Source organism: Phyllostomus discolor, chromosome 14, assembly GCF_004126475.2.
Source record: "Phyllostomus discolor isolate MPI-MPIP mPhyDis1 chromosome 14, mPhyDis1.pri.v3, whole genome shotgun sequence".
In the NCBI taxonomy this organism is placed as follows: Eukaryota; Metazoa; Chordata; class Mammalia; order Chiroptera; family Phyllostomidae; genus Phyllostomus; species Phyllostomus discolor.
The window spans coordinates 40,283,948-40,308,947 of NC_040916.2; the positions used below are offsets into that span (position 1 = coordinate 40,283,948).

Genomic DNA, 25,000 nt, shown 5'->3' on the forward strand with positions numbered 1-25,000 from the left:
ATCGGCAGGAGCTGTGGGCTGACCTGGCGTGCAGCTGTCTGGATGATGTAGCCATTTCTGTGCCAAGACCCCAGCTCAACTGCTAGCGCAAGGGACCTAGTTCACCCTAAACAAATGAACCCATTTTAATGTTCACAATACGGAAAGCACCGCTCATTCATCATCCATTCACTGGCTCTTTCATTCACCTTTTAATGCAAAGATTACTGCGTCCACTCTGCTCAACGGACATTTGATGCATCAATATGTCTAGTCAGGGATTCACAACACTAACGTTCATGCTCTTAAACACTCGCTACATGCCTGAAAAGACCCTCCGTTGTTTCTCCCCATCCAATAAAGGCATACAGTGGTCGCTCCTTGTCCATGGGGGGTGCGTCCCAAGACTGCCCATGGATGAATGCCTGAACCTGTGGATAGTAGCAAACTCTATACATACTATTTTTTCTATCATACATGCCTTTGATGAAGTTTAACTCACTAAGTAGGCACAGTAAGAGATGAACAATAACGACTAATAAAATAGAACAGTGGTAATACCAGGCTATAATGAGGTACGTGAATGGCTTTGGTGCCATTCCTAACTAATAGCGAGGTGACTTGAGCACAAACACAGTGATACCATGACAATGAATCCGATCACGGAGCCGCCTAAGTGACAACAGGCAGGCAGCGTGCACAGTGTGGAGACACCGGCTGGTGGGGGATTTCATCACACTACTCTGGAGGGTGAGCAATTTAGGATTTATGAATTGTGCACTTCTGGAATTTTCCATTTAATATCTTTGGACCATAGCTGACCCTGGCTAACTGAAGCCGCAGAAAGCAGGTGAGGGGGACCACTGTGTTTGTTACAGGCTGGCCTACAGTAACCCCCACAAAACACACAGGTGCAGTTAATAGCCTCAGCCTTGAACACCAGTGTGCCCAGAGGCCCTGAAGCTGGGCCCGTGCCTGCCTCCTTCATCCTGCCTTCTACAGACGTGTACTCGGCCACGACACTGTCCCACATAAGCACGAAGCTCCCCAGGAAAGAGCTTTTGCCCTTTCCTTTCTTCCTTTTCAGGTTGGACTGCTGGTTGCCGAGAAGTGGAGGGGTGTGGAAGAGACTCTTGGGCTTTGGACTCTGGGATGAGACCGGTGTGAAGGCAGGAGGGGAACAGGGAGGAGCAAGTGACCCCCGGCACCTGGCTTAGTGTCTGGCAGAACAATGACATTGGTCCCGTGCGCTCAGGAACCCCCAGTGTGATGCAAACCCGGACTCTTATACGGAGGTGTCCGTGGCAACACCGCTCCACGGCCTGTCCATCCATTTAGTTGTGTTTCTGACTCACGAGCCATTTTTTGATCCTTGTCCATGTGAACTTGGTTCCAGTTTTGTCACTTCCCCTAGCACCACCTTTGCTTTGGACTCAGGTGGCCCTCAGGAGGCTCCCAATCTAGAAGAATTCCAACATGTATCTCCATGGAGACAGAGTAAGCTAGGAGATTGAGTGGAAGCCCTTTTCAAAGGGACAGAGGCCGTCCTGGGACTGAACGTGTGAACGGGGCTGATGAGTTGGTGGTGCTGGTGAGGTCACTGCCTGTATCAGACTCAGCAAAGCCTCAGAGATTGGAGGGAGAGCTGGACGTGGGGACATCCAGAGTCTGTGACCTCGGGCAAGTCGCTCCACCCTCTGGGGCTTAGCTGGCTATGAACAAGCAATATGGGGTCACATCACCTGTCCTGAGCTTCCGAAAGTGGCCTGGTGTCCTCCGTCTGTAAAATAATGGGGTTCGGCTGGGCTGCGTCTAAAATCCAGCCCGGCCAGGAGAGTGCCCAGCACCTTCCAGTGTTCAGAAGCTGTGCCCTTGCTAACTACCTCACTGAGTCTTCACACCACCATGCCATCTCCACTTTACAAGTGATGAACCTGAACGTGGGCAGGCTTCTTCCTTGGGGGTTGAACCCAGGTCTGTCCGATTCAGAAGCCCACTTCGGAGCATGCCACCTCTCAACGAGGTGATCGTGACAGTGGAGGACTTTCTGGCAGTATTTACAGAACATGCTACAAGCAGTGCTTTGCACCACAGGTTCGAGGGAAAGCAGAGGGGACAACAAGAGAGAAAGGAGGCACGGCGTTCACTGCCCATGTCTCCTCCCTCTCGGGTCCCTGAGCCCTGCGGTGCGATAACAATGTGGCCGCGGTGGTGTCGGCTGAATCTGCTGTCTCGGCCGAAGCCGAGGGGAACAGCATACACGCCGCAGCTCCCTTCATAACTGTGTCGGCCCCTCAACAGAGAAATTGTGCACGGAAGGAAAAATGTAAGTAGCAAGTAATTTTATGAAAAAAGTTTGTCCGGCTAGAAATCAAAGAATGTCCATTAAAACGGCAATGAAAATCTAAATAGACAAAGTCTTTTAAAATCCCCCAAAATGTCACTATCTGAAAATAGAGAAATTATTTAAAAAGCATGTACAATCATGCAATGGAATATTATGCTGCTGTTGACATTACATTTGTCAAGAATGTAAAACTATGTAATGACATGGGAACACTCACAATATAGTGAGATGAAAATGAGAAAACAATGCCCTGGCTGGTGCGGCTCAGTGGTTGAGCGCCAGCCTGAGAATCAGAGGGTCGCTGGTTCGGTTCCCAGTCAGGGCACATGCCTGGGTTGCAGGCCAGGTCCCCAGTAGGGGGTGCGCAAGAGGCAACCACACATTGATGTTTCTCTCCCTCTCTTCCTCTCTCTCTTTAAAGAATAAATAAAATCTTAAAAGAAAATGAGAAAACAAAACTATAAATGGTGTAAACCCAATTGAAAAATGTGTGTTTATGAGTAGAAAAAAATGCCAGAAAGAAATCTATCCATCCATTAACACTGTTTACTTCTGGGTGGCAATTTCTGTAGCTTTCTTTTTCTTTTTCTACGTATTCTAACATTTCTCACTGAGGGTGTCCTGTTTTGGAGACGAACAGTGCCCAGTCGGGAGCCAGGGCTGCCAGCTGTGCGAGCCCTAACCCTGCCAGGCCACACCTATGAAATGAGGGGCTCGAAAGAAATCTAGATGCTTCCCCGGGTTCTTCTGAGCTGAAACATTGCAACCACCCACTCCACAAGGGTTCACAGAACATCCATATGGAGCTATGTACCAGGCAACCCCGCTTGGGGCGCTCCAGAGCTAGGCCCGGCCAAACCGGAAAGCAAAGTTCGACTTTGGTGCGTCCTGGTGCCATTTTCCTGGCCCTTCCTCTGCTGAGGCTTTTAGTGCCTTGCAGGCTCTCCCTTCCCCTCTTCCCCTCGTCAAGCCCCGCTCTCCCACGGAACTCACGCTCGGTTGGAGGGAGGTCTAACTGACTGGCAGCCTCTTCCAGGACGACCACCCACGGGGGATCCACAGAGTAGGGGTAAAATCTTCCCCTGAAGGCATGAGGCCCTCACAGCCCATTTTAGGAAAAAGCTAGCAGGTGGGAAACTATTGGGAGCTGTTAGATTTTTCGCCCCTGGGGTTCCCTGCCCCACGCTTGCAGACCTGCCTGGTAAATCACACTCATTTGCACAATCTGGTTCTTCTGTGCCAGAGCTCCCTCATTTCCCCCAGAGTGCGGCAGGAGTAGGGGGTGGAGGGGTGGGGGGGTTCCCTCTCCCCTCGGCACCCCCAGAGGACCCTGGAGGTCGCTCTGTTGTGACAATGGCCGCATCTCTGTGTGTCTTCTCATTTGCTTGTCTTCCTTCGCATCAGGCTATGAGCCACCTGAGTGTCCCGTGTTCCCTGTATCACAGCGTCCACCCTGAGGCCCAACCAGAGTAAGTGACAAATGCAGGACTCCCTGAAGGACATTCCAGGGCCTCGAGTGCATCGGTGCCCTTCGGGCCCTGCAGAGGCCTGCTTCTGGGGGTCGTTCCTGTCCTGTCTTAGAGCAGCGTTTTTCTGCTGGTGCGCCGCGAGGAGTTTTAAAGCATGCAGCCCCTGACCGTCCAGTCAGCGGCACCGGCCTCTGCTCCCTCAGACTGTCTCACAAGGAAATGACAGCAACCAACACAACACAGCCATCCGTGTGCATGAGTCAAAATTACACCTATTTTTTGGTCACATCGGCAAAAAAAACATATTTTTCGGTGTGCCATGGAATTTTAGTAATGAGTTTATGTGTGCCACAAGATCGAAAAGGTTGAAAATTGCTGCCTTGGAGAAGCAGACAAAATATACACAACCGACCATAGAATCTTGGGATTTTCATCAGCAGGGGATAGCCCTCATCCCACCAGCCACACACTTGAATCCCTAACCTCCTGGCCCCTACAAGTCCTCAGACTTTCAAAGCTGGGGGTGGCAGTTGGCCATGGGAGAGGGAAACTGATTTCATTGGTTGAAACATTTTTAAGTGAAATAGAACAGACTATGACAAGGATTGTTTTATGACATTGTTTCATTAGTGCACATATGTGTGGGTGTGAGTTAGGATCAAAAACCATCAAAAGCCTCCTTCTCACACTCCTTGGAGGAAAGGAACCTGCCCTTCCCGCTGCCCCCACCCCGGCTGTCTGCCCGTGGCTGAGACGCCCCTGCCTCCTCCTCCCCTCGCATCCCTCCCGCCCAGCCCTGGGGCTGGCACTCCTGCTCCCCCGCTGCTGCCTGCAAGTCCTCCAACATCACCCCCTCTCGGGCTGCAATGCCCGAGAGGTGGCGTGCTCCGGCGTGGGCTTCCAAATCAGATTTTCCCCAGTGCGGGTTTGGGGTCCAGTGAGTTAAGAGGACAAAATAGTTTCTTGCCCATGAAGGATATTGAGAGGCTCACATCCATCCCCCTTCCCACCCATGGGTCTCCTGGAGCCATTTTTGTCCTGGGTGCTGAGTAACAGCCTACACCTGACAGGCATCTTGCCAAAGGTTTGCCCCCACCCAGCCTCCTCTGTGGTTTGGGCATTTGCATCGGCGGTAGCTTCAGGGTTCTGTGCTGCTCAGCCCTGGGGGCGGTCCAGCTGCATCATCAGACCCAGGCTCCCGGGCTGAGAGCCTCGACTTCAGGCACACTCTGGGAACGCTGCCGAACTGGGTACCAGCAGCTCCTTGTACCTGTCTCACCGAGTCTAGCAGCAGTGGGGTGGAGGGGCCAGGCCTGCGTCACCTGCACTAGTTGAGTGCCCTTGGGCAACTGAGCCCCTCAGTGCCTCAGTTTCCCCATATGTAAAATGGGGATAGTAACCGAACCTACACCATAGAAATACTGTAAGAATGAAACCAGCTGACATGTGCAAAGGGCTTGAAGTAGCCCCTGCACACAGTGAGCATTCAAAATGTTAATTATTTCTATCTAGCGATCTCATAAACGTGTGCAGGGATTATTACCATGTAAATGTGATATAGTACAGATCCCGATCTCCCAGCCCCAAGTTCTGTGTTCTTTTCCCTCTAGGGGGCGCCCACTGCTACCTCAGGTGCCTCTGGGGTCTCCGCTCCCTCTGCCCACCCCGCCCCCCTGCCCCTCGTCAGTCTCTGAGGGGCACTGGGATTACTTTACTATTTTATTTTATTATTTTATTTATTTTATTTCATCATTTTATTTTATTTTTCTAGGCTAACCAGACTGTGACGAGCACATAAGTAGAATCCGCATGCCCTCAATTAAATTTTTCATAAAGATATCTCTCAGTAACTGAGTGGGGCAGTTTGAGATGGGGACAGGGATGGGAGTGAGGACTATGAGCAGCCTGGCCGGACGGCCTGCTTTTTCCAGCCTGCTGCTTTCCCGTGTCTGTGCTCCAAAGACCCAAGACGCCCCTGCTCTCTCCCGCTGGCAGCCCACAGAGGGGGTGGAATTTCGAGTCCGCCCCCGCACGGAGCCGGAGGGAGAGTAGGGTGGTGGCGGTGGCATTTTAAAGACACTTAACTTTCCATTGACTGGAGCTGCCCTGCTGCCCTGCTGCCCGCACAGTGGAGCACAAACCCTCTGAAAAACAGTTGTTTGCCCGGTGACCCGGAGACACTCGGGGTTCTGAAGTGCTCGTTAAATTGTTAAAGACATTTTGATGTGCTTCGGATGGTTTTCCTGGATTTTATCAGCCTTTTTGTTTTGAGAATTCAAATCCACGTGGGCTTTATATGTTAAATCTGTTAATCAGAGTATTTGATTAAACGGAGCTTTCTGATGGTTAATAAGCCACTGTAGTTCTCAAGCAGTCCTCTCCACAGGTTTGTGCCTGGACCGGGCCGGGCACGGGGGCTGACGAGGGACCCGGGTGACTGCCGGGACTCCCGGCACGCACGGTGCCCCTGAGTGTGAGTGACCCGAGGCTGTCCGGGACAGCCACAGGAGGAGCTCCGGGGCCCCCACCCGGTTTCGGGAATGGGCCCCAGTGCCAGGTTTGCACACAGGCCACGTAATGCAGACAAAATAAGAACTGACTTCAGTGTCAGCCCTGCGCTCACACCGAGAACTTTCTGAGGAAAACAAAAATTCCTGTTACTGAGTGTGCAGCTGAGGCTGTCACCCATCCACACTTGGAACGCTGACCGAAACCGCGGCGCCAGGAAGGAGGGTCACCCAGTGACCGGGACAGGCAAGGTCACACACCCCCTGTCAGCCCAGCATCGTGGGCGGAGCGCAAAGAGTGGGTTATTGGCATGAAACCCACCAATGCCCCTGGGAGTTTCACATCAGCCAGTCTTTTTAATAATAGTTTTAATTCTCTCCGAAAAACAGTGGCTGGGGCTATTGCCCTTGAAATACCCAGAGGACCACCATGCAACAGACTTTAAGTCAGACGCGTCCCCATTTTCAGCATCTCAGCCCAGGCTTGTTCACACACCCCAGCTTTGCAACAAGAGCATCTTCAGACTTACAGGAGACCAGAATGCAGCAGGGTTTCAGGGTAAGGGGCTCTGTGCCCCGCTGCCCACATCCCCCCGCCGGCCAGCCCGAGCTCACTGGCACGGTGGCCCGCGCCCCCTGCTTACCTCCAGCACAATCTCTTTCAGCTGGAACTGTTTCTGAGCCACCTTATCGGCAGACACCGGCTCATGGTAGTAGAGGCAGAGCAGGTCATATTTCTTCAAGACTTGCTTGAGGTTCTTCTCGGTGAGACTCACCACGCGGTCCTTGCCATCGTAGGTGGGGAAGTTCAGGCCCTCTTCTGCCCTGCAGGAGGACAGCAGGTAGACCCCCAGGACAAACAGGCAAGTCCTCTTCATCTGGGAAAAGTTTTGCTGTTCTTGCCCAGAAATACTGAGTGCAGGCAGAAGGAGGTAAAACTCTCAGAAGAGGCTGAGTTTGTCCCTCCTGCCCTTCCTGGGCCCCAGGACCGACTCTCCACCTCCTCGGCTCCAGCCCCTGTAGTCGTGGGCTCAGGAAGAACAGAGTGGAGGCTCACACACACACACACACACACGCACGCACGCAGGCACGCACGCACACGTGTGGACTGGGAGCCAGGCTGGGCGGCCAAGCCCCAGATACTTCGCATAGCTCTGCCCGGCCCCTGTCCCATCAGGAACTCCATTTTTAGGATGCACTTGTTTCAGGCTAAAAATAAATCGTGCAATGAATAAAAAAGTGCTCTGTGCCACAGCAGAGGGATTCGCTGATACAGCCTATTGGAGGGGTGTGGAGGGCAGAGGAGGGCAGAGCAGAGGCAGGTGGTGGGGGAGTGGAGGGCGATTACACGGGATGTAAGGAGGCCGGAAGGTCACAGACGAGAGATGAACTTGGAGGGAGGAAGAGGGAATGAGAGGAGAGGAGGGGACGGTGGTACTCGGGGGGAGAGGTTAGACGTGCACAGTGCCACTCGGGCATTATCGAACCATCTGATTATCTAGGGAGTTGATCCGGCCTGCCCCTGCCTGGGGACAGCTTGTCCGTTCGCTGCCCGCTCACTGCTGACACAACAGGAGGGAGCCCCGAAGTGGACTTCACCTTCTGCCCGGCCTGCCTCCTGTCCTCTCTTCTTAGAAGCCCAGCGCTGGCTGGCCGCTCGCTGCGCCCACGTGGACCTGCCAGTCACTGGGTGAAGGGTACCGGGCACTCCTCCCCACCGGCCCTCCACACCGAAGGGCTCTGGGGCGCCAGCCGGTGTGGGAGCACAGTTCTTCCCTGCACCCTGCACCCCGCACCCCGAGCTCTGCCGGCGCCAGGAGGACCCGTCCCTGTTTGAAAATTAAATAAAAGTTCAACAGTCTTCCTCAGGAATCTTCTCAGGGTTTTGGCTGTCATGTTTTTCTTTTTACATTAATCTCTAACATACCACTTTTGTCCTTGACTCTGGATTAGACACAGAGTGATGAAGAGGGTCTAGAAGCCAGACCGATGAGAGTTCAAATCCCCACTCTGCCTTTTTTTAAAGTTTATTTTGAGAGAGAGAGAGAGAGAGAGAGAGAGCTCATGTGCCTCCATATGGGCCCCAACTGGGCATTGAACCTGTACCCTACAGATGTACCCTGACTGGGAATTGAACTGGTGACCTTCTGGTTACAGGACAATGCTCCAACCAACCAAGCTACACTGGCCAGGACCCACTCTGCCTTTCAATAGCTGAGTGCACTTTGGAGGGCCCCTCCCCCTCTCTGAGTCTCAGCTGCCCCCAAGTTCGATGGGGATAATTATACCCACACTGTAGGGTTTGGCCCACATAGATGGAAAAACGCAATACAAAGCAGGTGCCCAAACACGGCAGCTGTTCTACTTATTTCATTCTCACTGGAGACGCTGGGACGCGGGTTATTATAACAAGTGCTTGTTAGTGTCTGGCAGTAATGGCCGTGAACCCTTCTGTGTCCACTTTCTCCTTGATCCCAGCGGGCAGTCAGGCAGACGTGATCAGTGCGCATCGCGCAGGTGGGTGAACTGAGATTCAGAAACATTAGCAGCTTGCCCGAGACTGTTTCTACCTGCCAGGCTGCTGGCTGCATTGATTCAGAGTCAGGACCACCCCCTGCAGGCCCCCATCTGCTTTAGTGGCCCTTGACCATGTCTTCTGGTCAAACCAACCACCTGGGCATGTCTCCTTAGAGTGGTCTCTGGCTCTTATGATTCGGGCCAAGTTTTTGTCTTCCTTCTGTTTAGAAGGAAGCCAACTTTGGAAGTAGCGAGGACCTTGTCACTCTCGGGGTTTGCAGGGGACAGAAGGCAAAGGGAAGTTCAGTGGCCTGTGCGAGTGACGCCAGGCCTCTGCTGCAGCCACAGGGGCTCACGATGGGAGTCAGGCTGCCGAGGAGCCGTGGCTTTTCACGCCCAGGAAGCAGGACACCATTAAAACCCACGACAGCGCTCGCTTCCTTCCAATGGTGAGTTCTCTGTGCTCTGAAGCTGGAGCCAGAATGGCCACCCTGAGGCGTGGTCAGCTCTCCAGGCCATTGTTGAGCTCGGGGGTCCCTGCTTTCTTCGGATAAGTTATGGGGCACAGACTTCCGAGTGAAGTGATGTGTGTCTTGTCTTTTCCAGGTCAGCTCCCCAGACCGTTCCCAGTTGTCTCCAACTCGTCGGCTCATCTTTATTTAGAATTCGCTCCACTTTTCTTAGTATATGGGTTTTCTGATGTTACTGAGAAACTGGGAGATATTTAAAGTCAGAGTCTTCGAACTTCCTGCCGACTTACAAGGGATGAAAAGTACCAGGGCAAAGGGATAATCTTTTAAGTTTCAGCTTGGCTCTCAAGTGTGGCTCACGCACGACCAGCTGGGTATGAGCAGAAGAAAGCCCCGCTGTGGAAAGTCCCTGGGCCCGGATCCTGGACTCTATCTGGGCCTCTCGGCCCAGCCCTGCAGGCGGCCAGCCACTGGCATACGCTGTGACTATCAGGTTTCCCACTGTCCCTCCACCGGGGGCGTGAGGACCTAAATTTGCGTCCAACTCATAGTCCCGATAGGTTTTCATGGTCTGCTTTTAGTGGATCAGCCTTTTCTCTGGCTGCCTTTTATTTTCCTCCTTTGGTTTTACTTTGCCTTCTTGCTCACCGACTGTAATTTATTTTTGTAAACAGAAAATGCTTCTGACATTTCTGAGTCAACTTTGCATCTCATGGATGAGCTGTTCCGTTCCGGGCTGAGCTGCTGCCTAAGGCAAGGCACCACGCACGCCCAGCTCACACGGATGTGCTGGACCCTGTGCGTCTCCACGTGCTGTTAGCAGGTATCGTTTCATTTTTGTTCTGGAACAAGAAGAGATAAAACTGAATAAACAAATTAATACAAATGCATGTTAATTATTGTCACCATACATGACACGGGGCCCTTGTCATTGCTAACGATTTTCAGTACATCACTCTGTGAGTGAGGGCCCTCGCCTTCATTTGTTCCCGACAGGCGGCCACGTTGTTTTACACACGACTTGATGTCATCTGCGCACGAATCCGTTTTATAGATAGATGAAGATTTGAAGTCATGGTCTTTCCTGGATTTGGTAATTAAACAAATTTCTGTTGAGCAGCTTCTAGGTACCAGACACTTTTCTGGGCACTGGGGATAGATACACTGTAAACCTGAACTCACCCAGCTCCGTCTGAGAGGGGAGGCAGACAATACTCAAACAAAATGTTGCGTGTGTGTGTGTGTGTGTGTGTGTGCAGTATGACGTCAAGCAGACACGCCTGCTCTGGAGAACAATAGAGAGGGTCAAGGGAGAGCCTGTGACAGTGGGTGAGGAGTGCCCCTCTTGGACCAGAGGTCCGGGAAGCGTCTTGGAGGAGGGAACCTGGGAGCAGAGGTGAGCAGAGAAGCAGGCGGAGGGAAGGCCAGTCCCAGGGAGGAGGAGACCTAGAGTATTCCACCACTAGAGGGAGCTGTACCCACCTCTTCCTCCTCTCTCAGCATCAGTTTTCTCAGACTTTTTAATCTGTTAATAAAATATATAGACTCATACCCACCTTGGAAGGTCTACAGGGGAAGGAGACCTGTCTGAGTGACTCAGAAAACAGTTCAGAGTGGCAGAGATGTGACCAGGAATTCAGGAGACCTGAGTGCTGGCTGGTCTGAAACGGCCTAGTCTGGCTGTGCGACCTTGGTCCAGTCTCCTCCCCTCTTGGCCATCCCATTTCCATTGCGAGGAAGGGCTCTGATGGGCGTGCCTCTTTGCAAGTCCAACCTCGCATCTGTCTTCTCCAAAGCAGAGATCTAGGCGGCTATAGGTCCAAAGGTCCCTTCGTTGGCTCACATATTCCACCCAGTGGACAACACGGTGTATGACACCTATCTTTGTTTGATGCTCTTTCTCCCTCCTTCAGGCCAGGCCACTGGCCAGGGAGTTAGAGCCTGTTCGCCTGGCAGAGAGTCTCAGAAATGCTCGTGTCTGCAGCCCTGCGTCCCAGCCTCAGGCTTCCTCTGCTCAGCTCGGAACAGGCCTGTCCACCATCCCAAGGCCTCTGTTACTTTTTACTTTGAATATCGGGAGCTTCCCCACTCCCCTGCTCCAGGAGCTGCCTGCATGGAACCAGGTAGGAAAAAAAAAATTAATGCTCAGTTGACAAAGAGCCCCACAGCCCTACCAATAAGAATTCAGGTTTTCACAAGTGTCACTTCTGGGGGGGGCGGGGGGGGGGGTGGGTGTGGCCCAGGGACTGATGTCCATGCCCCTTATACACCACATTTTCCCCTGGTGACACTCTCCCACCAGAGAGGACTTCTCCCCAGGGGACTGAGCCTGACTGGGGTGGGGAAGCATCCACTCATGGGTTCTGCTTATAGTAGTTCCCATTAAATAGTTATTAAATAAATTTGAAGCACTTACATTGTGCCAGGCCTTCTTTTAAGCATTTTACAAATTTAACTCATTTATTCTTAGCAATCCTGTGAGCCTGCTCATTTCAGCATCCCCACTTAACAGAGAGTCACAGAGAGGTGAACTAACCTGCCTGGGGTCACATGTCTAGTACCAGCGGAGCTGGGATTTGAACCCACTTGTGTCTGTTTTCTACCGCTTGTAACCACCGACTAGACACCGCTCACGGGGGGCTGGTAAAGGCACTGGGGCAGGCCGGGAATTGCTCCAGAGCGGTGCGTGGCGTCCACAGCATGAGACTGCTCCTCTGCGGATGCAGCCTCTCCTTCCGAGTGTGCAGCAGGAGAGGGAAGAAGGGGACGAAGTTTTCAGTGCTCACTGTGAGCCAGTCACTGAGCTCATTGGGTTCTATACATCATCTCGTATAAATCCTACCAAGCTGGGCCCTGGCCGGGTAGCTCAGTTGGTTAGAGCATTGTCCCAATGTGCCAAGGCTGCAGGTTGGATCCCCAGTTAGGGCACATACAAGAATCAACCAATGAATGCATACATAATTGGAACAAAAATCAATATTATTTTCTTTTTTAAAATATATTTTATTGATTATGCTATTACAGTTGTCCCATTTTTTTCTCCCCTTTATTCTCCTCTGCCCTGTACCCGCCTCCCACCATCATTCCCCAACCTTAGTTCATGTCCATGGGTTGTACATATAAGTTCTTTGGCTTCTCCATTTCCTACACTATTCTTAACCTCCCCTGTCTATTTTGTACCTACCATCTATGCTTCTTATTCCCTGTACCTTCCCCCCACTATTCCCCCTTTTTCTCCCCGCTGATAACCCTCCATGTGATTCCCATTTCTGTGATTCTGTTCCTGTTCTAGTTGTTTGCTTAGTTCATTTTTGTTTCTGTTTTGTTTTAGATTCTGGTGTTGATAGTTGTGAGTTTGTTGTCATTTTACTGTTCATTTTTTGTCTTCTTTTTCTTAGATAAGTCCCTTTAACATTTCATATAATAAGGGCTTGGTGATGATGAACTCCTTTAATTGGACCTTATCTGGGAATTACTTTATCTGCCCTTCCATTCTAAATGATAATTTTGCTGGATAGAGTAATATTGGATATAGGTCCTTGCCTTTCATGACTTTGAATACTTCTTTCCAGTACCTTCTTGCCTGAAAGGTTTTTTTTTTTTTTTTTCGAGAAATCAGCTGATAGTCTTATGGGAACTCCTTTGTAGGTAACTCTCTCCTTTTCTCTTGCTGCTTTGAAGATTTTCTCCTTATCTTTAATCTTGGGTAATATAATTCGGATGTACCTTGGTGTATACTTCCTTGAGTCCAGCTTCTTTGGGTCTCTCTGAGCTTCCTGGACTTTCTGAAAGTCTATTTTCTTTGCCAGGTTAGGGAAGTTCTCCTTTATTATTTTTTCAAATAAGATTTCAATTTCTCGCTCTTCCTCTTCTCCTTCTGGCACCCTTATGATTCAGATGTTGGAATGTTTAAAGTTGTCCCAAAGGTTCCTAAGCCTCTCCTCATTTTTTTTGAATTCTTGTTTCTTCTTTCTGTTCTGATTGAATGTTTATTTCTTACTTCTTCTCCAAACTATTGATTTAAGTCCCTGATTTTTTTTTCCTATCACTGTTGGTTCTCTATACATTTTCCTTTATTTTACTTTTCATAGACTTCATTTTTCCCTCTATTTTGCAACCATATTCAACCATTTCTGTGAGTATCCTGAATACCAGTGTTTTGAACTCTGTATCTAATAGGTTGGCTATCTCGTCATTGCTTAGTTGTATTTTTTCTGGAGCTTTTGATCTGTTCTTTCATTTGGGCCATTTTTTTTTTGTCTCAGTGCACCTGTTACCTAGAAATGGGAGGAGCCTTAGGTGTTCACCAGAGTGGAGCAACCCATGCTGCTGTGTTGTGATGCTGTCTGTGGGGGAGGGGTCCGAGAGGGAACACTGCCATTTGCTCCATTCTCTGTTGGTTTTCAGTCACTTCCCCCGCTACCCACAAGCAAATCGGGCCCTTCTGGTGCTGATTCTTGGGTGGGTGGGTTTGTGTACATTCTAGGACCCTATGAGTCTCTCCAACAAACTCTCCTGTGAAGCTGGAAGTTTCTCCCACTGCTGAAACCTCAACCCCCACAGGTGTTTTCAGTCAGATGTTTGAGGCTTTATTTCCCACACTGGGACCCTGGGTTGCGCAGTCTGTCTCACTCCCCAGTTGTTCCTCCTGGTTTATCTGCACGTGAATGTGGGACCACCCAGTCCTCTAGCTGCCACCTGTCCCACCTGGTCCACCATCCGCCACCTTGCCTCGAGTTCTCACCATCTGGCTGCCCATCTCTGCCCCTCCTACAGGTATAGGTGAATGTTTCTTCTCTAACTCCTTGGTTGTTGGACTTCCACACAGTTCAATTTTCTGGCAGTTTTGGTTATTTTTTGTTTTTAAATTTGTTGTTGTCCTTCTTTTGGTTGTACAAGGAGGCAAAGTGTATCTACCTATGCCTCCACCTTGGCCAAAAGCCCAAAATCAGTACTTCTAACAGTGCCAAGAGTTAAGTGGGAATATCAGCGAATCACTTTCATTAATAACATTGAGATGGGATGCACAGTGCCCACCGTGTTGCTTAGGAAATTGTTTGGATCACAAAAGCCCTTGTCCTGCAGGAGTAAACACAGGCAACAGCACAGGGGTCACGGGGTGGGGGGGCCAGTTCAGGTCATGGCTGGCATCTACAATGATAAAAAGAAAAAATCAATATTTCTCTGTCTTTAAAATCAATCAAAAAAAAGATTCTCTCTTTTAAAAGATCCTATTACTCCTTCCAGGTCACCGATGACGAAACTGAGGTTCAGTGAAGACAAGCCGTCGCCTGTCACACAGCTGGAAAGTCACGCAGACCAGGGTGGTTCTGGGGTGTCACGCCCCCAGGCTACTCTGTGCAGGGAGGGGCGGCCACCACTGTTTCCTTCAGGGACAAATAAAATGGGGAAACTTAGGTTACCCGGACTTTACAGGATAAGAAGAAAAGGGGAACCAGGTATTTCAACAGGAAAGAGCCAGAGGAATGAATGGTGGGAGGAGAAAAAAATGAGGAATTTAGTTCGGAAGAAAATGCCCAGAAGAGCAGGTAAGTGGCAAGTTTGGAGTTGATTTGTCCTGGATCTAGAGAAAAAAAATGCGGACTTCTCAGGGAAAACAAGGAAACAATAGAAACGCCCAGACTGAGAGGTTACGTGGCGCGACCCCACGGAGAGTGTGGTTGGCAGGACAATGCCCTCGCTCCCCGAAGGCGTCCAGGTCCCACCCCGAACCTGTGAAAGTGTCGCCTCACACAGCAAAGGGGGCGTCACAGATGTGACTGAACTGAGGAGTGAGGACCTCGAGATGGGAGCCTAGCCTGGACGGTCCTGGGGGGCCCGGCGTGGCCAGAGGGCCCGTGGAGACAGAGGCAGGAGGGTCAGAGAGGGGGGGTGTGTGTGAATGAGGCAGGCCACCAGCCACCAGCAAGGCGTGTGGGCAGCCTGAAAGGTGGTCCACGCCAGGAACCAATGTTCCCCTAGGACTTCCAGAAGGGGCGCGGCCCTGATGAACCATTCTCGACGTTTAACCTCCATAACTGCAAGATAGCACATGTGTGCTGTTTCAACCGCTGAGTCCGCGGTGGTTTGTGCCAGCAGCAGCACTGAACTGATGCCGAGAGACACCGGGGCGCACCGACTCCCACAGTGAAGAAAGGCGGTCTCTCCTGTGGCCTCAGCTGTTTTCTCTGGATAGGTCACCCGAGCCTTCTCCAAGCCCCATCGCGGGCATAACCGAACGGCAGAGCAGGTTAGCACAGCACAGGTGGCCAGACTCTGTCACCCCGATGGGTCCTCTGAATTCTGTCCCGGGAAGGAGCTGGGACAGGTGTCTCGGTGGGCCAGTCACTTCACCTGCCCAGACCTCTAAAATAAGAGAAATAAACCCAACCAGCATTCCTGCACTGTTTTGGACTAACCTTTATATAGTAATAGACACCCTCTCAATATGTCTTCCTAAGCATTAAAAAAGTTGTTATTCTTGCATAATGTATTTAAAAAGGAACAATTTTCAAGCATTTCCAGATTGACACGTTACTACAGACTCTATTCTAAAGTTTGTTCAGTATCGTTTCTAATAACAATCATGACATATGGAATAAAGGAAACCGAAATTTGTCAGTTTGTAAACGACGCACTCTGTGTAGCTGAATGACAACCGTTACTCAAGAGAGAGACCGAGTTGCTGACACTTGGCATCTGGTCGGGGAACTCCCGCAGGGCGGGGCTCGCGTTGGTCTGCAGTTGCTTGGAGGGAAAAGAATACAAAACTTAATCAGTAACGACACAAGAATAAACTCTGTGTTTTGCACACTCACCACTGTAAACCCACTTTTGCCCCACCCACTATATAAGAAAGTAAGAAGTGGTTTTTTTTCCTTTTTCAAATTTGCTTTTAAATTGAGGTTTAATCACCACATAATAGATTGCACGGATTTAAGGTGTCAAGTTTGCTCATCTGGGCATGCGCCTGCACCCGGGAAGCAGCCCGGGTTGCGACTGCCCCGCTGCCCACACGTTCCAAGTCCTTCCTAGCCCCTGTCCCCCAGACAGGTCACTTCTCATTTCCCAGAATCCCATGTGAATGGGCCCATGTATTGTCTCCTTCTGGGAGGCAGTCTGGCTTCTTTCACTCGCCACGACTGTTTCTTGAGATTCCATCGAGTCGTTGTGTATGTTAGTACTCAGTTCATTTGTTTTGACTTCTGCGTAGAATTCCACTGTATCGATATACAGAAGTTGTTTATCCATTTTCATTGGTGGACAGGTGGGTTGTTTTCACACATGAATCTGCCATGCACATTAAATTAAGGTCTGTGATTCATTCAGGTTAATCTTTTACTACAGTGTGAAGTATGGACCAAATTTTGTTGGGTTTTGTTTTGCACGTGGATATCCAGTTGGTTTAGCACCATTCCCTGAAAAGACCGCCCTCCACTTAACTGCCTTCACACCTTTGTCAAAAATTACTCTTTGATGGGTACCGTTCCCTCCAGTCTGATCCTTCTGGATTTTCCCCTGTCTCGTGTGGTCTCATCACACATGTGCACTCACCGAGGTTCTGCCCCGTGCTTCGGGGACTCCTCTGAGAGTTTCACGTTTGTCTCTCCGAGCAGTTCTCTGCTCAGAGGCCTCGGCCCTGGGAACTTGGGTCTCCCTGGACTCTCAGCCGCTCCTCAACACAGAGGCTGCTCCGCCCGGAGCTGTCCCCCCCTGGACCACACCGGGAAGCCCCGCAGGCAGCTGGCCGGGGCCGTTGTGGACACCACACTGTCTGTGCCCTGTCTTTCGGGGATCACACTCCTCCATTGCCTGGTGGGCAGGGCCTTAAAAACCTGCTATCTCAAGTGTTTCTTTGGATTTTTTTTTGGTTGTTTCAGAGTAACTTGGTCCATTACTGAATTTTTCCTGGAAGAAGAAGTCTTGGAAAATTGAAATTTAGCTATAGGTTATACAGGCAAAAATAGACAAAATCTAATTTTATGATATGATGGTGGTCATTCTTAGAGATTGTACTTTCTCAACAAATGAAGTGTATATAATTTTTAAGGTTCTTTCTAAACAATTAGAAAGCTAAAGGTACCGCAGTAAGGTTGTGGCAGCGTGCAAGTGACATGAACCAGCGTCAGCCGGTTTAGCTTCTGCTGCGACCAGAGGCGGGAGGGCTGTGGGGGAGGATGACTCATCTGCTCAACAACCAGGATCTTCTCTGCTTTCATCTCCCAGCCCCGCCTCCTCTGCTCTCAAGCCCTCCTCACCTCATCGACGGCGCCTGGTTGTCCGTGGGTGGCGGCGAACAACTCTTGGTCTCCGTGGTTTCTCTTCTACTTCCAGGGAGAAGGTGTGTGTATTTCGTCCCAGAAAACCCCAGCAGCCGTCTTCTCTGGTCCTTAAACTAAAATTAGGTCATGGCCACTAAGTGCCCACCTCTGAGAGCTGGAGTCCCGGGGGCGCACTTACACTGATTCAATGAGACTCTGGTGGGGTCAGCTTCCCCCATAGCCCCGGGCCACCCGGAAGGGGAGGGATGCCCAAGGACACTCAGGTCATTGTCAAAAGCTAGAGGAGTGTGGGCAAGTAGCCCTGATGTCACCTGGGTGGGCAGCGGGCTATTTGTGGGCACTTGGAGACAAATAGCGACCAGGCTGCGGACTGTCCATTTATTCTTACAAACGTAAAACCCAATTCATTACAATCATAACGGCGTTTTTTTGGATTCTGACTTAGGATATATCTGCATATGTACATTAGGATTTGGGTTGATAAACTTAGGATGTTACTTGCATTTGCAAAATTAGTTCCTTTTTATAATGCTACCTTTGAACTTGGAGTTTCAGCACCGATGTTCCTTGGATTTCTTGTCTTCGCACAATCGTGTGCCTTCAGCACACATTAGAAAACGTGAGGACCGAGAATAAAGATGACTGAGCCCCCGCTAGAGCCAAGCCCGTGCGGCCCCTGGCTGACGATGGCCTGTGCGTCTGGGCCAGGAGCTGGCCTATCCCCCTCCGCAAAGGGCCGTGTGCGTGGATGTTTCATTGGAGGATCTCAGGCAGTTTTATTTCACGTGGCAAGACATTTTTTAAGTTAGTGTTATAACTACTTACAAAAAACCTAAAATTGAAAAGAAGGCTTCCTGTCATAATTATGTCATGAGCTTGCACCACGGTCACTGCCCCCCTCCCGCCTCCCCCTAGTGGTGCTGCAGTGGGTACCTCTGGGGCTCGGCACCTGCCACGTGCTGTGCTGGGCGCTTTACATGCAAAGTGAATACGCTGTCCGTCCTCAGACACCGGGGAGGCAGTCTCTGTGGTTCTCGGATGAAGAAACCCGGACTTGGAGGCACACAGTTCCCTTGCCCAGAGCCACGGCAACACCAGTAAGGGGGGGTAGCTGGGCCTGAGCAGCTGGGGTTCTTGCTCCCGGCACGTGTGATGAACCGCCACACTGCAGGCTGCTGTGAAGTGCTTGGGGCAGTTTTTTTATATAAATAATGGCTTTGGACTTCACAGTTAAAATAAATCAACACAAGTGCTGTATTTTCAGCAGAGGTGTCTGGATTTCACACCAAACTCTGATATCAGAAAATGATCGTGACGCTCAGCTTTTCTGAGGCTTGAGACCCCAAGGCTAGATCAATGCTTCTCAGGCCAGGGCGATCAACACCCTAGGGGACGCTTGGTGATGCCTGAAAAGGTTTTGATTGTCACAGCTCCTGGGGAGGGCGTTGGGTGTTACTGGCACCTAGTGGATAAAGCTGGTGATGCACCCAACTTTCTGGTGCTCCCAGCAGCTCGCACACCAGGAACTGCCCGTTCCCAAAGATTCGCTAGCTCGGAGGCTGAAAAACGCTGGGCGAGACTGAAACAGGGCACAGGGTGTGCTGACTTAGATTTCAACGGGGCTTAACGGTTGTTGGTCTCTGTGACCGGAGTAGCGGTCCTCTTAACCCGGCCCCCAGAACCTGCAGGTTATGCGACAAGGTTCCACCCTTTGTTTGTAGGGGTGGGCAGCACTGTCTGCCTGTGTCTCCGGCCCTGGCCATGCAGCCTGTTGCCCTGCCCAGCTCCTTGCCCATGAGGGCTACCGGGTAAGTTTAGATCGTGAGGACACCTACCCTTCATTGCTTGGGGACAGTATTCACAGCTGGCTGGCTCTTTTGCCTGCCCTGGGGTGAGGCTTTCATAGGGTCCTGTGGTCACTCCTCCTGCCTGTCCCATGTGCTGGGTCCTTTCTGAAACTCCCTCATGATCTGTCCTCAGCACGTGACCAGCCTGGTGGTGCTCAGGTGCCCCAGCTCCTGGGAGATTTTGTCCTGTGGCCGAGTTCTCCAGCCCTGAGGAGCACATGCAACATGGCCAGAGTGGGGCATGAGGCTGACGCTGTTGGGGTGGGTGCAGTGTCGCCCCAAGACCTGCGGGCGGCTTTCAGATCATCAACCCAGCCGTGTCCGTGAATAGCCACTGAGTCTGGCTTCGCAAAGTCCAGAAATATTCCTGTGCCACTCCTCTTGGGGGCCGAGGGACTGCTAATCCTCCCTCTGACTCACAGCTAAAACCAGCTCCATGAGCTGTGGCAAGGCTTCGGAACTTGGGGGAGGGGCCTTGTGGCCTCAAATCCCTCCTCCACTGGTTTGCTGCTCCAACCAACCCCTGCACATTCCATTAACATTGTTATCACTCCCTCCAGTTGTATAGATGAGGAGCCTTAAGCGCGGAGAAGTTGGGTGGCTTCCCGAGGAGACACAACCAATAAGCTAGACGATCCGTGTCTCTACCTTTCCCACTCCCTGCTCTTTGCTGGGTTCTTCCAGGAAACGCAGGGCCTATTGAGTACAGGGCAGGACTAGTCAAAATGCCTAAGTATCGAAGTGGCAGGAGTCGGTCCCCACTAGCAAACCCGCTAGATGGGACTAAAAGCCAGGTAGACTTGGGAAAAGGCAGGAAAAGGATCAGGTGTTGGGGGAGGGGCAGGGGCGGGGGCGGGGTGAATGGGCAGAGCACAGAGAATTTTTAGGGGAGCCGTGCACAGACGTCGTATGTCTGTGCAAACCCACAGACTGTGCGGCACCAAGAGTGAACCCTGATGTGAACTGCAGGCTTCAGGTGATCACAGTGTGCTCGTGTAAATCCGTCGTTGTCACTAATGTACCAGCTGGTGAGGGGCATTGATTGTTAGGGAAGCTGTGCACGGGCGGGGGCTGGGAATACGTGGGAATCTCCGTACCTTCCTCTCGAATGTGCTGTGAGCTTAAAATACTAAAAAAAAGTCTTTTAAAATATGTATAATGTTAGAAGAATTGGATACTCATATGCACAAAAATGAACCTCAGGCCTCACTTCATACCACATATAAAAATTAATAGAAATGTCTCATAGACTTAACTATAAGAGCTAACAAATTGGTTTAGTGATGTGGCAGAAAAACATGAGTGGCTTTCAGATGGACACTGATTTCTTAGGTGGAACACAAAAAGAAAGATCTATAAAAGGAAGAATGTTGATAAGTGGGACTTCATTAAAATTAGAAACCTTTGCTATTCAAAAAAAATTAAGAAAATGAAAGCCGCAAACTGGGAGAACATATTAGAAAAACACATCTAACGGCTATCTTGCATCCAGATCACATAAGGAACTGGACAGCCCAGCAGTCAGACAACCCAATAACAAGACACACAACCGAGTTAATAGCTGAGCGAAGACCTGAATCCCAGAGGCCGCGCCGAGGGAAGGATCAGGAGGGTGTGAGTCTTTGGTTCCGGTGGCCTTCCGGTCACCTGTCCTCTCTGAGGTCGGCTGCAGAAGCCAATAAATTCTCCTTTTTTGCTAAACCTTCACCAGGTTTGTTTCGTGTCCCTTGCAACTGAAGATCTGTGAACCGTATACCATGCTCAGGATTTTAACAAACTTTCTCTGTCCCTAAAAACCCGGATGTGTGCATGGAAGAGCAAAAGGGAAGGGCCCACGCCTTTGCAGGCACCCAGGTGTCCTCGCTCCGGGAGGGGCTGTCCCAACCTTCCACCTGGTCTCAGGGACACTCTGGCAGGTGAGGTGACCCCCACCCCAAGGCTTTGAATAGGAGAGACCTCTGAGGTCACTGAAGCCAGCGGCTTGCTGTGCTTTGCAAATCGTGTCACCGCCGTGGCTGGCTTCCACGGAGGTGCCTCAGGGAGTGTTCAGGGGCCTGCACGAAGTCCTAGGCTCCCTGCCCCAGTGAGAACAGCTGTGCATTTTATAGTGGGTTCCACATTAGGTTCAATTTGACAAAAGGCCTTCCTACTTAAAGAAAAGAAAACAAAGTGAATGGATCTAGTCCAATTCCTTCATTCCCCATAAGGGGAGGGAGGGCCGTGGCTCACCCAGGCACGCATCCTGGAAGTGGGGGGCCCGGCCCTGCAGCCCACAGGCCCTGGGCCCCTGCTGGGACTCTCCGTCTGACTTGCTGTGGCTCTCATGCCTTCCCACGATACTCCACTTGATTTCTTCCAAAGCTGGTGCTCTGAGGCCGGTGTGCAAACACTGAGTCTCACCTCTGCCCCGCCCATTTCTAAGAAGCTTGTGATTGCCCAGGAATCTGAATCTATGGGCTGTGGTTAGAATTTGGTCCCACTGACTGGGCTGCATCATCGCATCATTCATTGCTGAGCATTCACTACAACAATCATAAATCACGAAGGAGAAACAATCCTACCTAGTATAGAGACCACGTGTGCCGCCAGACTGTGGGCCGGCAGCTTGGAGGCCAGTGGTCCTCCAGTGGCGTTCTACCCCCAGCTGGGGCCCTCCTGCCCCTTCTGATCCGAGGTTGCCTGGCCCCCTCTCCAGCATCTTCCCTAGCAGAAAGCTCAGGCTATCAGAGAGAGCCCCTTTCTGATAGACCGAGTGACTCTTGTTACAGGTTTTTGAGAGACTGAACACAAGTCAGCTTTTCTAGAACTTTCCCTGCTGCCTCTGATTTGACTTGAAACTGTACGCAGCAGCCAGCGGGTCCCCACCAAAGCCTAGCAAAGTTCCCCTATGCTCTGACGTTTTGATGTTCCTGACACGGCAGCGTTTCGCCCTCCGCAGGGAAGCTTCCTGGAAGGAACGGAACTTGGTTCCCTGGAGTGTGACTGAAGGGCCAGCAGTATCAGCATCGCCTGGGAACTTACCAGAAAGGTGGACTCTCAGGACCAGCGAGTCCCGATCTGCATTTTAACAAGACCCCGGGTGATTTCGGCCCATTCACGTTTGAGGAGGGCCCTTGCACGTTGGGACCACCGGCTGCAATCGAGAACAGGGGAGACGGTGTGGACGACCTCTGTGACTCGGAAGTCATGGCAGGTACTGACTCTCAGTGGCAGATCCTGCTCACCTCCCGCATCCTGTCTCAGGAACAGCACGGGAGTGTGAGTAGCGCTCCAGCACCTCACTCTCTAAAACCAGAGCACGGGAGACGTTCACTCACCTCGGGGGGACGAGCAGACAGGCCTGGCGCCTGGCGTGGGAGCCCAGGCTTGATGGCAAGTGCTCTCAGCCACACGCACCACGGCTTGTCTTGCTGTTGGCCACTGAGCCGGAAGCATCTTGGTAGAGGGTGGATGGCGCACTGCTTTTGTAATGCTTAGCCTGACACGCCAGGCAACCGCAAAGAGACCGTGTTCCTAGGAGGTCCAGCCCCGGAATCCTCCGAGGAGTCAGCAGAGAAGAGTGCTGGAGGGAGGAGCCGCGCCAGGGGAGGGGCCTCTGACACGGGCTCTTAGAAACCGCGCCCCTGAGACTCACCTCCAGCTTGGGATTCTCACCCCAGGGAGCAGCGGTTTCCATTTAAAACTCAGGCTCAGGGAGGAAGAAAACTGTTTCCCTTGGTCTTTGTAGCACAGATGAGATGGTCTGACATTATCAAAAAGAAGTTAATTAAATAATAAGGGAGAACAAAATGGAAATAACAGTGGACAATATAAATAGTGACTTTTCAGAACACTGGTTTCTGATCCTAAGATAACCACATGCTCGTCCTTGGTGTCAGAATGTAGATTATTGCTCAGCATATACTCATTCCTACCTCTTCCCACTGTGGGTGGAATACACCCCTGTCTTACTGATGTTGGCCTTAGCCACGTGACTTACACATTGATATGTTAATGAACATGACATGGACACAGGCTGTAAATGTGCTTGCATGGCCTACCCTTCGCATCCAGGGATCTGTCACGAGGACATGCTTTGGGTAGCGCTGCATCTTCTGCCTGGACCCTAGCATGACACCTGGAACCAGTCTGAACCCACCTGAAGCAGGAGCCCTGCCCTGAGGCCCCACAGCCTGAAGAAGAGCCTTCTGGTAAGCCGTTCTAGATCAACTGAACGTTAGGACAGCTGTAGACCGTGAGCACGTGGCACAGAGGCTGGAGTGATGCACTGCCCAGTGCAGCGCCGGCTTCCTCTGCAGCATCTCTGTAACAATGGGTGACTGATGCAGATGACACAAGGTCACAGGCCCTGCCTAAAATCCCTTCCTTGGAGCAGTCCTGCCCATCTTAGCATCTGCTACCCAAGAGCTGTATCAGGACATCTTGACCTTGTTCCTATTAGCTAGGACCTACCTCCGGCCCCCAGGAGAGAGGAAGATCACCATCCTACTCAGGAAGAACCCCTGGCTCACCGCCCACCTCCACAGAAGAATGCAGCCTCACTTTCCACAACCTTCCACTGCACTGAAGACCTACAGTGCACAGTGCCTGAACAAGACAATGATTGACACGGCAACTGGTAGACCAGCTATTTCCTGCAACTGCAAAAGCTGCTTTTGCCCATGCTGTTCCAGCAGCTCAGAATGCTGATCCTCCCCTTCCTCATGGGGCTCATGCCTCCTATCCTGCAGCTCTCAGCTCTTGGCCACTTGTCGGGGCTGAATGAAGTCCCACTCTAACCACTCCCATAATGCTTTGCTTCTTCATAGCACTTAGAAGTGCAGTTTCACACTGACTCGTGGGAAGATTTATTCAATGTCCGTTTGCCCCCCAGACTGAGCTTCCTGGAGCCAGGACAAGCTTCTGGTGCTTTCGCTCAGCCCGGCATCCTCAGTGCCCAGCACGCACCCGGCACGCAGAGCCCTTCCCAAACGTCAGGAGAGACGCCGCAGGCTCTTATCTCTGTCTGACCCCCAGAGGTGCCCCTCTCCTAGGTAATTATTTGATTTCCCAGGATTTCTGTCCTTTCTGAGATGCTTTTTACCCCACAGCTCACGAACTCACATGCTTCTGACTGCAACTGCAAGGTCCCTTTTGGTCCCCCAGTGTCACACAGGCAAGAGCAGAAATGGAGTCTTCTACCACAAAAAGGTCTGATCGTCTGCTGCGTGGATATTAGGGTGCACCCTGTCAGTGAATAAAGAGGGAAACCGAGGCACGCTGTCCCACCCAAGTTCACTCAGCCTGCCATTGGCAAGCATGAGAGCTGTTGACAGGAAATCGGTTCTGCCTTCCGTGGTCACCGCAGCGATGCCTTGTTTTCCTTCCCTAATGATGACTTTGGCATCAAATAAATGCCTCCGGTCTGAGACGCCGGATCCTCATTAAGCAACGTGGCTTTACAGGGTCAGCGGGCGACTGAGGACGGATTGGGAGCGGTCCCTGGCCAGGTGTTGGGAGCAGCTGGCACTTTCCTTTGTTCGTTCCACCGTCACTGGCTCTCACCCTCGTGGAGAAGGCCACTCTGTCTGGGACAGGGAGGT

General features: G+C 51.3%; 1 protein-coding gene across 1 annotated transcript in view; it reads right to left on the reverse strand.

Annotated features, from left to right (window-relative positions):
* The window catches only part of CASQ2 (calsequestrin 2), a 57,263-nt gene extending 49,889 nt beyond the window's left edge, over nucleotides 1-7,374 (reverse strand). Inside the window, exon 1 of the mRNA XM_028503036.2 lies at nucleotides 6,947-7,374. Within this exon, the coding sequence (XP_028358837.1) occupies nucleotides 6,947-7,180 (234 nt within the window). The 5' untranslated portion in view covers nucleotides 7,181-7,374. The remainder of the gene's footprint in view (nucleotides 1-6,946) is intronic.
* Between the last annotated feature and the right edge of the window lie 17,626 nt (nucleotides 7,375-25,000).